Raw genomic sequence first — 15417 nt, 5'->3', positions numbered from 1 at the left:
CCTGGCAGCGGCAGCCGCTTGTGTCTACTCTCCCTCCTCTCTGACACACACTCACACACACACACACACACACACACTCACACTCACACACTCAGTATCAGTAGCCTATGTAGAACCACGTAGCACCAGCTTTGGATTTTAACCACCACCACCAGCAGCAGCAGCGGCAGCGGCAGCGGCGGCGGCAGCGGCGGCGGCAGCAGCCGGAGCGGCTATGGATCTCTTTGAATTCGACTTTTTCAGAGACTGGGAGCTTGAACAACCATGGTAAGTCCTGCACACACTGCTTTATTCTCTGACGTGTTTCATGTGGACTGTTTTAAAGGGGGTGAGCGGTCACGGCACGAACGCTCTGGTTATAAAACCAAGAGTGAAATTGCGTTTTTTTGTTTGTTTGTTTGTTTGGAGATGGAGAGAAAGTGAAATCGTGCAAACCGTCTTTCTCTTTGTCACCGTAAAGCTGCCGTTGTTGCTGCTGCTGCTTGAGACGAACCGGGAGGCACACGTAGCCCGCACACACACACACACACACACACACACGCAAACACACACCGGCTTTTTTTTTACAGTCTCATTGTGATATTGAGGAATGTTTGATGAGGATGTGAGAGGTTGTGTGACAGACAGAGCGGTGACAGAGGGAGCAGCAGGGATGGAGTCAGACAGCAGACAATGTGAATAAATGTTGGGTAACACGCTAAGTTTGACACTTTGATGCCAGTTTATTTCATTCTCCTACAAAAAAGCTACTAAGAAAATGTGTTGGTAAACAGAGTTCAGCTGAGTTTATAGCCTCCACCTGCAGCAGAGGTGGTGGTTGGTGTCTTTTTTGGGGGCACACAGAAACATGGACTCATTGTGAAGGAGTGAAGTTGGATTGTGATGATTCTGGGATGTCCCTGGAGGTTGATGTGTGTTGAAGCAATGAAGCTGCTTAGTTTATAAATACTAGAAATTAAGTAACAATTTGCTGTAAAAATACAAACATGTTCCAACATACCTTTTTCCAAAGTACAGTAAAACACTGTAATTTTTTTTCCAGCCAAAACAGCAGTTCAGGTAAACAATAGGCTGCTGTATGATTTTACATCATCAGGCATTATTTTTTCATTTTACCAGAACTAGCATTTGGACAGAAGGGTAGCCGCAGTGTTGCTGCAAACCTTCCATTTCACAGTAGAAGGCTGTATATACAATAATGTTTTCATTTTTCATTAAATGTGCTACAATGGTCTGTATATGCAGTCTCACATGCTGCCGCCATGTGCCGGCTGATATGGAGTTAGTAGAGTGACTTCTTTGTTGATCCATAGATCTGAAACAAATTGTGGGCAAATCAATTGTTTGAAAATGAATCAGCAGCTATACTGATAATCCTTGTCTGTGAAGGTTAAACACTAAAAAATTCTCCGGTTCTCTCTTTTCCGATGGGAGGAATTGCAGCTTTCCTCTGTTTTATATTGGATATGAAATATTTATGTTTTAGTTTGTCAGTTGGACAAATCTGGACATTTAGAGATGTCACCTTGGACACTTGGTTAATGCGATGGCCGATATATATGAAAACATATCAGTATCTGTATGTTGGCCGATAAATACCTCAGTCTACTGTTTACATGGTTTGTCCACAAGAGGGCACTGACAAGCAGATTTTTACGCTGTAAAATCTCTGCTCAGTATATCTTTATCACATTGGAAAAAAATAGCAGATTTGCATCAAGACTGTTTCTTTATGTTATATGTTAATGTAAACAAAAACAAAATTAAAATTCAGCCCATATATTGTTATCGGATTTATTTTTTTTAAACTCCCAAATATCAATTACACCATCAGTATCAAAAATTCAGTGTGCGTTGGGTATAGTTAGGCCATATTTTGATATAATATCTATATTGGGATATATTATCTTAGATTTCAGTATCATAATTTCGTAAACATCTTTTCCTGGATTTAAAGGCTGCATTACAGTCATGTGGTGTAATTTCTAAATTTACCAGGCTGTTCTTGCTATACGATTATTTGGTAAGAACAATATTGTGATTTTGATGCTCTCCATATCCTCCAGCCCTCATGTAGGGCAATAATTTGCAATACAAATATTTGTCAGTTGCAGCCCTGATTTGTGTTGTATAATGCTGCATTGCCAAACATTACTCTCCTCAGTGAGGTAATAGTACATGCAGCAGAGGACATAAGAAGCCTCACATTTGCTGAGAAGTGCTGTTGAAGTCTTTTAACCCCGGGAGGACTAAACGATGTACAGACAAGCCGCCAGCTGACAGAAGTGAAATAATTCTATTTCTCTGCATGGTTTTAAATTTATTATGACACTGATTTGCAGAGAAATCAGATGTATAAAAAGTAACCGAGGGACTGTTTGAAAATGTTGAACAGCTTGACAGCTTGGACCCTGGTTGCACTGGCCAGCTCCCAGTTTAGGCTACTGTGTGGACTGCAATTATATAGAGCTTTTATCCAAAGCCCTTTACAATTTCGCCCACTTACAGCCAACCCTGAAATTAGTGGACGGCCCGTTCTACCTGCTGAGCTGCAGCCGTCCCGCTCTGTGCAGGAGTGTGATATAAGGAGATGGGGAGTGTATCCGTGGTTAGGAAATTCCTTTGGGATGAATAGAAATAAGAATATGCCTCTGCAGTGTTTCATGATAAAAAAGGGGGCATATTTTATTAAAAATTTCTACAGGCAGGACAAATATTGTTTGGGATATATTTTGGGTATAAAAGGTGATATGAAGTTCATGCATTGTCAGAAAACTGAAAAAATGCATGTGTCATGAGACATGTTTGACTGCAGGGTTTTTGTGCTGGATAAATATTGTATAGAATGTATTTCTGGGCTGTTTCACAAAGTGCTAAAATCCTACAAATGGCTGTAAGAGGTACAGTATATACACTGTATAATAGTCAGCCTCTCCACTTCAACTATGTATTGTTGTGGGAGCACAATAACTTGGCAACTGTGCTGCTGTTTTGAATCTGTATTCCAGCGGGGAAAGAATGTGAGCGAGGAAAGTGACACACACGCTGCTGTCCCTCAGCAGCCACCACGGAAAGGCCCTGGAGCAAGGTACTTAACCCCCCGCTGCTGGAGTGGAGCCGCTCAGGGCTCAACAGCAAGCTCAGGGTGTCTACACATGTAACGCCCCCTCCTCGCCACCACTCCATCACGCCGCCGCTGTCAGTGGATCCTGATGGGAAATTAGGCTCACGCGTAAAAAAAAAAAAGTGCTCATTACAGAAAAGAAAACACTGCAGGAACGTGCCAAAAACAGCTGATTGAAAAAAAACAACAATAAGCGGAGCTGCTGATGCACTGAAAGGTGAAACCTGATTAGAAGATGCTCCTTGACATTTGATTGCGTGTTCATGGTCGGGCATAATGAAGCAGGGTCTGGACTCTTATTGTCAGTTTCCTGTAGATGTCCTCAGCCAGTGAAGACAAGTTCACTCAGATGCACCACTTCAGACGGTCCTTAGCAGGGAAATTGCTGCTCTGTGCACTTGCTCAAAAACCTGTGTTTATGTAGAATTGGACAATATGATGGCATATACTTTATTGTAGAATTTTTAGAGATTTTCCCATGCTGTTATTTCATGGTAACAATCTCTTTAATATCTGTGAAAAAATACAGAAAAGAAAGAAAACCTGTTGCACTGCAGAGAATTATGCTCCTTTTTCTCTGAATGTTTGCTTTTAAATTAATAGTTTAACAAGTATGCAGAGGTGCATTCTCATCCCAGATTTCTGCGTTCTCAATTCAGTGCTTGTCATTGAACCTTCACGTCTAAAAATGACAGGCAGGGAACCCACCTGTGTTTGTTGTGGGTTTTGGGACAACAATGTTCAATTGTACAATTTATGCTTGTTGATGCATTTTGGTTTTTCAAAATACACTTACATTTTCACAGGAAATGCTTTTTTTTTTAGTTACATTATTTTTCAGAATACACAACTTAGGTGAAACGCTGCTTTTTTTCAGTATTTTTGGCTTTTGCCTTTATTAAATAGTACAGGTGAAGCATGAAAGGCTGAAAGAGAGGGCATGATATGCAGCAAAGGGCAGCAATTTGGAGTCAAACCTGCTGCAGCTATGTCAAGGACATAGCCTTTTTTACATTGTTGTGTAATGTGGTTAGGTTTTGAAAAAAAAACCATTGTATTTTGGCTAAGCAGTCACACGGGAAGAGCACAATGTGCTCCCAGGTGAAAGTCCGGGGTTGTTGGACCCATCCACCAAAAAAACATTGTATTTTGGCTAAGCAGTCACACGGGAAGAGCACAATGTGCTCCCAGGTGAAAGTCCGGGGTTGTTGGACCCATCCACCAACGCCTAAACGCTCCTCAATAGGGATTCTCTAGCTCTTCATGTTATTGCCAGTGGTGTTACAAACTGCAGCCACAGCTTGTGTGTCATACTGCTACAAAAGGTGTCTCTTTGCATCAGTTAGAAAAAAGTTTAAGCATTGTGCACATCCAAAAGCAGTAAAGACTAGGTGCTGGACAAAACAAAAACAGGTGCAAAAATACAAATAAAGTCAAAGCCCAAACCCTTCCTCAGACATGCTTGGGCATGGGCATTGCTGTCTGACGCCGACATCACTGCCAAAACGACTGTTTTTGTTGAGTTTGGAGTAAGATCGGGCTGGATGTGCTGAAAGTTGGCAGGTGGGCAAAGTTGGCTTTGACCTTACAAAACCTTTTTTATTACCTTCCTCTCTCAACTCCCTCCACCATGTTTCATATGTGCAAACAAGTGCCACACCATAAAAGCTTTCAAGGTCTGAAAGTGTGAACTGTTAACCCCGTTTATTCAGTGCATTGTGCTGAGACTACAAAGACTAAGGAAAGATGTGAAGGAGCAGAATGCAGCCAGAGGAGGATGTGACAGCAGCATCTCTAAACCATTCTGAGCAGGTATTAGCACTACTGCCTTTAAAAGTGGTCTAATTGTACGAAATAGTTCATTTCAAGCAAACTAAACCCTTAAATCAGACAAATACAAATTCCTGCACGCTCCAGGCCAGAGAAAACATGATGACATGTATTTGGTTGGGAATGGAGCCAGTCTTGCACACGATGTTGCTGCTCCAAACCGCAGCCTAACCAGCGTCTTTTACTAGCCACTGAGGAAAAGCTGCTTTGATATAGCTGCCATATCAGCACTAATAAATGTTAAAATGGACTCAACTGTCCAAGATTGTGAGGAGGAGAACACCTCCACTGGGGGAAAAAGAAACGTTATTTTCAAATGGACCCTCTTTTCCCTCAGATTTTACAATGGTTTTTACAGGCATAAAAGCTGACACACACCTTCAATAGAAACCATGAAAATCAGTCAGATTGGAGTTAAAAGTCTGTCACTCGCCATTGATGTGCGGCTCCTGTTTGACAGTGGATTTTCCCTTTCAGGGAAAAAAAAAAGCGAGAGAGAGAAAACAATCTTGAAGCTCCCCACGCCTTTGTTAAATCTGAACGAATCCAACACTGTAGGTCTCCTCCTCCTCCTCCTCCTGAAGAAATACCCTTTCATCTCTTCTCCTCTTTGTTGCTCTTTCTCCCTCCTCCTCCTCCCATCTCGCTCCTTGTTTCATTCTCTCGCTTGGAGATCTGAAGGCTTTGTATAATTGTAATAGGGCCTGCATTGAATGTTGTGCACTGCTCGCTGTAATTGCCCATCATGTAGCCGGCTAATCATGGCAGTGGAATCTGGGGGAGATCGCTTTGACTGTTAATTGACACTGATGGTGATTGGTTGAACCGTTTAAGTAGTTAATTAGGGAATTGATTACACATACCGTCAGCATAGAATTCTGAGATTCCAGCTGCGTGTTTTTGGAGCTTAAAAGTTCACATATGTAGGAAGACACTCTGATTATTATTATTATTATTATTATTATTATTATTATTATTATTATTATTATTATTATTATTATTATGACTGGAGCTTTAAATTGTTCAAATTATTTTGTTTATTTTTATGCTGCTTTAAAATGTAAAAATTGGAGTGTTGTGCAGTTGCAGTCATAATGCTGTTTCCAGACCATAAAAAAACTAGAGATAAGCACACAAGTGAAGAAGACAGGGTATGCACGAAAAAAAGAAAGTGGTGACAGAGTCAATTTGCAGTCAATGCATTCAATGTTCAATCTCACAGTCCAATATTCCATCTGCCCGTCAATCCTCCCAAGCTCTCAATCAGCTCAGTCACACGTGCAAGCTCAATACGCACAAAATCATTCATCACACTGAAATTTCCATCCGCGCCGTGTGATGGGTCTCGGCTTGCCAAACCAGCTCCTCTTGATGATACTTCACACCAGCATCACCAGCAGCTCAGAGGCTGTGAAAGGAAGCTGTGTCTCATCCCAAACTGCCAAGAATTCACAAACAAATGCTCAAAAACTATCGGCAGATAACAGTAAAGGAAGCTTTCTTTCTGGAAGAAATCCTTCTTTATCCCATACTGGTGGGACAATTATCCCTCAGGGCTGTAAAATGAGAGCTCTGTCAGCAGGTGTGAACCAGAGAGAAGAAGCTGGGAAAAATAGTGAGATCACCCAGAGTCCATCTGGGAGGAAGCAGTCGCTGTCCGTGGTTCTGAAACCTGAAAAAATAAACATCCATCCGGTGAGTTCCATTTGTACTTAGTTTGTACTATAGTATTTATAAAAAAACTAATGCCACATAACCATAACTCAAAGACAAATGTATACCAATAATTACAAACAAATTCAAATATTCACACCAACAACAAATTTCTATCAGCTGTTACAAAATGGAGATTAAAAAAGTAGTAATTAGAAGGACACACATTCTCAACGTTTTCCAAAAAACGAATTTATAAATTTGTGTTTTTTAAAGTCAGTGGCAAATAAATAAATCCAACAAGAGAAAAAATCAAATTAGAGGTAGGATTGCAAGTAATAATTTTTTCTATACATGAACCTGCCAGTGTTTTATACATTTTTGCATGATAAAACACTTAATTGATTAACAGTTTACCAGAATTGTTGGAGATTAATTTTCTTTATTGACCTATCTATTAACTAACTCATTGCTTCAGCACTAATATAGAAAAATGCGTTTGTAAAGACAGTTCATAGTTTACTATTTAATTACATTAGTTGACTTTTGGCCACTTGGGGGCACTACAGCAAGGTGTAAATGCCAATAGTTGTCATCTTTAAAGGAAAAAAGGCAGAGATGTTGCCAAATTAACATATGCTGATGAATGTCCAACATTCACACTGCTCTACTTTTGATCTCCTCCGACTACTGAACGTGTTTTTAGCTTTATAGCTGCGAAAAGCTCAGCTATGTCCACCATGAAGCTGCCAACTCTGTCTTTTGGTTTGGTGCTGGGCAGGTACATTGGGCAGAGGTACAGTGGCCTGTAGTTTAAGGGGGAGCCCCATGGTCCTCACCTGCAAAATGTCACTCAAAATAACACATATTGACTGGGAACAGATTCAAAATGACCACAAAGAGCTGCAAAGGAACTACAAAGACATGCAAAAAATCTGCAAAAAGGGACAAAAAGACAAAAAAAAAGACACAAAATAATTGCAAAAAGGACATGTAACAATTGGAAAAGTAATTTAAAAAAAAAGCAAAACAATGGGAAAAGGAGGCTAAACAACTATAAAGTGTGTGTCTTGCTTTCATGTCAGAGAGTTGAGGGGGCCTTTTGCATATCTGTGCCCTGGAACCTATTTCCTGATGTTTCACCCTGCTGCTGCGGTTCAAAACAAAGCTGATGAGAGCTGTGAGACCAAACCTAAACAACAAAGTAAAACAAACTCAATAAACTAAAAGATACTAAAAAGCTGTGCAGAGCTGAAGGAAAAAGCAGAGCTTGGTGATAACTCTCTCTTGGTTTGTCATATATTTAACAATTTTAAACACAGCCAGTTTAATCCTTTGTTGATATAAAAAATATTGATTGGAGCTGCTTTGAGAAAGTGTTTCCAGATTTTTAAAAAGTCTCCGGTTTCACGTGGATTTGATGTTTTCCAGAAGTATTTATTCAACTCTGGGCCAAGGAGTAATTGCGAGGACTTGTCAGTGATCCACTACAGACTGAATTTCTCCTGCAGAGGATGTAATATTATACAGATGTCTTTCCAGCCGTTTATACCTTTTAATAGGGATGTAATAACGACACAGAATACCCAAATCAACTTAAAATGTTTTCTCAGTTTCTTTTTAGGATTTAGATCCAGCATCACTGCAACATGACACAAGGCTGTAAACAACAAGTTCAAGTACCACATCTGTGACATATTAGGATTAAAAAAAAAAGCGCCCACCATATCTCAAGAGGAGATGTGAGGGATGTTAGTAATTCTCAGCTGAACTGTTTTAGCACGATTACATGCAGTACGTTCATTCTTACTGATATCTTTCACGTGTCGCGAACGCTTAACTGCTGACAGCTGCATCTACCACATCTTTTTTACTATCCTTAGCAGGAGATATCTATAGAAACACTTGAAGCAGAATAACGATAGAAACAGCGCTGTCAGTCATCAAAGTAGTACAGGAGATAATAAAATGCCTCAATTTCAAGAATCTTAAGAAGTCATAATTAAGCAGCCTTTGAGCTAATTATTCAGCACACAATCCATTTATATTATCACATCACACAAAAACCTTAATTGACCACACTTGTACGTCATTTTCCATAATTAAGGTATTAAAAAAAGGTTGTTGCAGATCTGGTTTTAGACACAGGTCAACTGTTAAAACTTTATTATTGTGTAAACTCAGACCCCTGTTTAGGGCTGAGTTGGAGAGAAGACATTTTAAGGTTTGCACTTGCCACATATAAAGAGTTGAGCCATCTGTTCGGTTTCTCAAGTGTCTTATAAGAAAATAAAATATCAGCCATCTGGATGGGATATAAAATCCTCAGCAGAACATTTATCTTTATCAGTGAAATTCTGCCCAACCGAGATGTAAGGAGAGGGCGGCCCCCCTCCTCCTCCCACCTTCAGTTCACATGGAAGCAGTTGGCCTGCATGACACCATCTTTTCTGACACTGGGAAAAAGCAGGAAAAAGAAATATTAGCATCCCTTAAAGATGAGACGAAATGAGTTATAATACATATAATTTCAATAAACTCTTTATCAAAGCTACTGCGACGCTCATCTGGTCCAGGGGCTTTCCTTCTCTGTATGTTTTCTATAGCTTCATCAATAGTAATTAAGCTTTGAAAATTGCTCCTTAAAAGTGGATGCTAGAGCCAATCCAGCAACGATGGTCTCTATTAACTCAGAGGCAACATTCTTTTGTTACAGAGGAAAATAAATATGAATAAAAAGGAGACTGAAATATCAGTATTATCAGAACGGACTTTCAACATCCTGAACTAATTCAACTCATGAAACACTAAAAATTGACCCTTTTGACAAAAGTTTTGTCTGATATTTTCTTGGTTTATCACAGTATTCATAGACAAAGTGAGGAAAATCTTTTTTTTTTTTACATTTCTTCCTCAGATGTATGATAACCTTGTATAATACCCCTTTCCCACCAAAGTTAGTGCATGCAAGCGAGTTTATCAAACACGGGTAAACCCGCTAAATATGGGTAAGTGGCTGCATTCCGTCTGCCAGTGAACACACCGCTGCAGTGCACGAGTCTGCTTTTCTGTCAGCTTTTGTGTGTGTATGGGTTGTTTTGTTGATGTGTCTGTGGGATGTCATGGACAGGCAGTAGGACAGGTGCAGGGTAGCACTGCTTAGGAGTATGAGCGGTAATTAATCATGGCGCGTCTTTGCATCTTGCTGGTTAAGGAGTCAGGGATTGCTGATCAGAGCCAGAGGTGATAAAAACCTGTGACTTCCGCAGTCATTTGACCCAGGTGTGAATGGTGATCATACACGTTCTCATTGCATTAAAAAGCCAGATGTAAGCTGGTGTTGGCGGGGTTTTTGTGCAGTGGGAATGAGGCTCAAGGGATATTTCAGATAAGACAGGTGAATGAAGTAAAGATAATTGCTTAGTGCAGATTACAGGTGTGCAGATTTGCTGATGATGTGATGATTAAAATTTGACAGAGTCTTTGGTGCCTGGACTACTTGGAGAAGGAGTCCAGACACTGGTGGTGGTGGCTGATGACTGTGAGACTGATGACTAACTAAGGTTGATCAAACTGTGAAGACTTGGCCGTGATGGGGAGGCGGAGGGTGCACACAACCGCTGCATTAAGAACTACAGGCAAGAAGAGAACCATATGTAAAACAAATAGCAGTAAAATGAAAGACTGACCGAGAAGCTGTGTCACTGTGCTACAGTTAACTGTGATCAGCTGACACAGCAGCTGATGTCTCAATTGACAGCCCCGACAATGACCGCGAGAAATTATGAGCATGCATGCAAGGAGTGAATGGCACATGGTATGAGAAATAGCTAAGCATGCAAAAAATAGTCTTCCTGACTGAACTTTCAGTAGAGTTTCATTAACCCTTAGGGCATGCTTTAACTCATATCGCTCCACGCACAAAATGCGCTTTTCAAAATCAAGCTTTAAAAAACATCATACATTAATATGATTTTCTACTTTCATTGAGTCTATTTTTTCAACCAACATCAGTTTTAATTCTAAATATCAAATATTCATTAATTTTCAGGATTATAACCCTTTAAATGCTAGGTTTTTGTAATGGTGCCTTTATGTTTTTAAAAAATTAATTCCTTTCAATATACTACATGCAAATAAGGTGGAAAATAGTAAAAATGACAAATTCCAAGATAAAAGCCCAGAATGATACCCAAGAATAATACAATGCATGTTTTTATACATGCATTAAGCATTTTTTGCACTTAACAGTATGAATGCAACAGTTTTGTTTCAACAGTGTATTTTGGAATTATTGTAGGAGCTGAGCTGGAAATTACAACATTAACAAAAATTCTCAATGTGGTCAAAACTGATGCCATACGCATGAACACAATCAAAATTATCAAAAATGAAGAATGCAAAGTGCATAAATTGTGCCCCCAAAGTCCCTAAGGCTTAAAACGCATCCTACATTATTTTTGATCAAATTAAGGAAGCATATGGTAGCTCTTGGCTGCAAAAACAACCTGACATATATTATGGTTTATAATGTTTGACACCAACACAAAAATGTTGTGATATTACACCTCAGCACATGGTTCGATACGTTTCAAAGTCATGCAGTAATTCCAAGCCAAGAGTAGAAGTGTGCTGAGCATGTAAACAAAGAAATTGCATTAAGGAATAAACTATTCAAGATGTATCGAGTTGGAAATGTCCAGAAACATGCTGTCGGCCATCTGTCTATTCCAAGGAAGATTTGAATGTTGCGACTTCTTCAGGGGTGTCGAAGGTCTTGGAGGCTCCATCAGCCATAATTTGCACCTCAGCAGGATATAGTAACGCATATGTTCTGTTACATGCCGCGTTCCCAGAGCATCGACTTCACCTTGTCAAGTGTTTTGTGCTCCTTTTCGGGGAAATGATGAAATCTAATCATCACTGGACAAGGGCAAAGGTGTGATTTACCTGCTCCTGTTTAATGTAATCTTACCCGGTCTACAGAAGGAGGAACTCTGGTAACCTGATCTGAAAGAAACTGATTGGACCAAACACCTCCTTTGCTCCTTTAGCCCTGAATGTTGACATTCTTTAACATGTGAACATGTTTGTAGTCTCTCAGTCACATAAATAGAGATGGTAATTGATCTGTTTATCAGTAAGATTTTTTTGTTATCCTGATCAATTATTTTCCGTGTACTTAAAAAGTCAGCATATACTACAACAGTACTTTATTTACCTTTATTTAACCCTACTTTATTTTTTTTCTAACAGTACATCATTTAACTTTTAATAACACTACTTAATTTTGCCTAACTTTAGTATAACAGTTGTTGATATAGTAGTTTAGTACTTTAGTAGTCTACAGTAGTTTAGAGGAGATTTTGAAATATCGAGATATATCCTGTTTCACAAAATAGCCTTAAAAAAACCTAATATTATTAGTCATACAACCCAGATCTATTACAAGAAAGTGATGTAATTTTCAGAACTTATCAGACTATTTTTTATTTTATATTTTTTATTTGCCATAGATTTATCATCTTAGTCATTTTATCCACATAACTGATGCCTTTTTATCAAAAATATTGCTAAATCACTATGGATAACAAGGTACTTGGTCAAAAATATTACATTTACCATATTGCCAAGGCCTACTGCGAAGCTGTAAGGGAAAAACATGCTGCTGTTGATTAAAGAAATAATAAGCTCGGTGGCGTACAATTCTGATGGACTGGACAGTTTGGAACTAGTTTCCAATAAGATGCAACATCCTACAACCATTTTTGGTGTTATACCCTTATTGTTTTAGCTGAAGTATCCTACTGCCATCACCAAAAAGTGAAAATCAACATGCCACAAGGCTTGGAAATTTTTAGATACCCAGTCAAAATGATTGTTTTATGTAAAGTTCATTTATAGTAATAATGCAGCAGCAAGTTTTGTGATTGTCTACTAATATTAAACCCCTTGAAACCTGGATCACCTTCTTGTGCTGCACTCAGATGTCTTTAACAAGTATTTAAACCTTTGAAGCCTCGGCAAATTGGTTTGGTTTCTTTTTAAAACATGGGGAAAAAAAGGCAATGGGCAACTAGATTAGATTTTGAATTGGGTTTTTTTTAAGTTAGGGGAAAGATTTCCAGAGAGCTGAATTTATAGTTATCATTTATATATTTAAAAATATTTTACACAGTTTTTAGGATTTTTAAACAGCTCTTTTTTTTTTTAGGTTATTTCCCTGTTTATTTTCTTTGTCTTTTGATCTTTTTTTTTGGTTTGTTTGTATTTTTTTCCTTTTTCTTTTTAAAAATAATTATCAGGTAATTTTCTTGTACTTCTTTACTAATTTCTTGCTTTTTTCTGGGTAATTTCTTCTTAAATTACTTGTTGCCGTCTCAACGTTTTTTGTTTTAAAGAAATCAAGCCATTTTGCTCAGAATTGAAAGGATTGATTGGAACCGGTTCTCAGATGTATTTATTATTTGCAACAATAAATGCTAGCACTGGCTGAGGATATCACAGGATATATGTTTTTAGGCTCCCATGATTATTGCACACTCCACTCTCCGCCTGCACGTCATGGATAATTAGCCAAAAGGCCGTAGGCTTCAGTAAAGGGCAATATGCCTATAAGCCATAACGTCATTATCCCCAGACCTCAAACTTCTACTGTGTTTATTGACTTGGAGAAGAATTTGCATTAAATCTTTAAATAAACAAGATTACTATGTAAGTTTTGGACTAAAAATAACAAATTTCCAGCGAGACAATTACAAATTCTCCATCTTTTATCATCAATGGAAAAACAGGGGATTTTGCTCATGTGCTTTTTTATTAGTAATGTCTTAAAAATTCAAAAACATAATGAAGTTGAAAAAGAAAAAGAGCATTCACACACAGCAAATCACCATGACAAACATCAGATGACAAGACCCAACAGGCACTCAGTGGCTCAATGAGGTGCAATAAAAAGTCACTCATGAGTGCAGCTCAAGTACTTATACTGAGGTATGCCTCTCTGAGCTGCAATATCTTTATTAAAAAAGACTTATGGAGGAGATGTGAGTGTTCCCCACATCAGAAGCTGCTTAAAACAGTTCACATGTGAGCTGTCAGAGCACCAAATACAAGATGGAGCTTGTTGCACTGTGTGCAGATATTATTTTCAGTTAATGGTGTGCAAAAATGCCATAGCTTTGTCAATAGATGTGACTAAAAGCCTTGTAACTACTAATTAGACTATAAAGCAGAATAGCGCGCATAAGTGTACTGGATCTCCCCCATGGGATCAGATCACTGTTGTAGCTGCTGTTCTAATATTGGCAGAGTTTCCCACCTTTTAATACTCATATTTATCTGTGTAGTTATTGTTCCAGAGTGCTTTTTTTGTCTTTCTTTTAAAGATTACTTTTGGGGTCGTTTTCTTTATCAGAGAAAACACAGCGGAGAGATAAGGGGGAGGGCGAGCTGAGTTTTAAACCCACAGAGAAAATGATGTGAAAATTACAAGAAATTGGAACATCCATCGGATATGTATCAGCATACAGTAGCTGGAAATTGGTGCTCATTGCAATATGTAGTGCATGGTAATATGAAATGTGTCTTTTTTTGGGTAATGAATTAATTTCACTAGTAAACTGTTTGCCTCTGATAATATCCATTCATCGCTGTGAGAGCTGAATTAGGAATGGGTCAAATTAGTTAATGAAGAGCTTGCTTGGAATTACATTCTCTAATTTGTTGTTAAAACTAATTAAGTTTAATTAGTTAATCAAGTATTTGCTTGAAGTAGAGTTCCATAATTTTTTTTTGGAATTTTGATTAGTATTTAGTTAGTGGAGTACAGTGTTTGTTCTGTAACACTAACTCAGACCGCAGCATTGTCATGATGATGTTTATGATGTGATTCTCTGTGATAACACTGAGGTATTCACTCAATCTCTCCTAATACTACACGCAAAAATAATAAGCTCTATAATCCAAATAATAATCGCAATGATAGTCTTTATTATAGTAGCTTTCAAAGAGTTTTTACTTTGCACTATATTAAAAAAACAAAATTCAGTCTTGTACATAATAAAAGTCGTGACTGGGCAAGGCATATCAGCAGGAGAGTGTGTGAGTGTGTGAGTGTGTGAGTGTGTGAGTGTGTGTGTGTGTGTGTGTGTGTGTGTGTGTGTGTGTGTGTGTGTGTGTGTGTGTGTGTTGGAGGGTTTAGAGAAAGAGAGAGCTCAGGAGAGCGAGAGTCTTGGCAGTCAACACCAGGTAGCTTCTGCCCTCGTGCCCCCAAGATACCAAGACAATACACAACACATACACACACACACACACTCGCATACAGACACACACACACACCCCAGGCCCCCGAGGTTGGCAGAGCCATCTGCCAAGAGGAGCATGGTGCTGAGGAATGATAACGCATGCACACAGACACACACACGGACACACACACACTCTCTCTCTTTCTTTCTTTGACATGCACACATGCAGACACACACACACACACACACACACCCTGCCTTGAACTCAGTGCTCTAGTAGTTCACTACTCTATGCTTTAGTTGGCAGTTGATATTGCTGATACCCACTTTGTGACTGTATCTGTATATATATGTGTGTGTGTGTGTGTGTGTGTGTGTGTGTGTGAGTATTTTAAGGTGGCATTAAGCCGACTTGATTCCCGCTTTACACAGACACATTGGAAGCCTGTCTCGCTGTCTGATAGAAGGATGTTTTAGCCTTCTGAACTCAAATGTTTTAGCAGGTTCATTCTGTCCACCATCATTATGGTAAAAAAAAAAAAAACAACTAAAAACACAAAGATG

General features: G+C 38.9%; 1 protein-coding gene across 2 annotated transcripts in view; it reads left to right on the top strand.

The window, feature by feature from the left end:
- aff2 (ALF transcription elongation factor 2) overlaps positions 1–15417 on the top strand; it is a 201466-nt gene continuing 186049 nt past the window's right edge. For both annotated transcript variants that reach the window (XM_088081386.1, XM_042493782.2), the window contains exon 1: positions 1–267. In XM_088081386.1, coding sequence (XP_087937512.1) covers positions 215–267 — 53 coding nt within the window. In that variant the 5' untranslated portion in view covers positions 1–214. The remainder of the gene's footprint in view (positions 268–15417) is intronic.

The sequence above is a fragment of the Plectropomus leopardus genome, chromosome 8 (assembly GCF_026936395.1).
Source record: "Plectropomus leopardus strain MGB_pleo_1.0 chromosome 8, ASM2693639v1, whole genome shotgun sequence".
Taxonomy (NCBI): domain Eukaryota; kingdom Metazoa; phylum Chordata; class Actinopteri; order Perciformes; family Serranidae; genus Plectropomus; species Plectropomus leopardus.
Note: the sequence above shows the minus strand (reverse complement) of the source record. Positions and strands in the feature narration are given on the sequence as shown.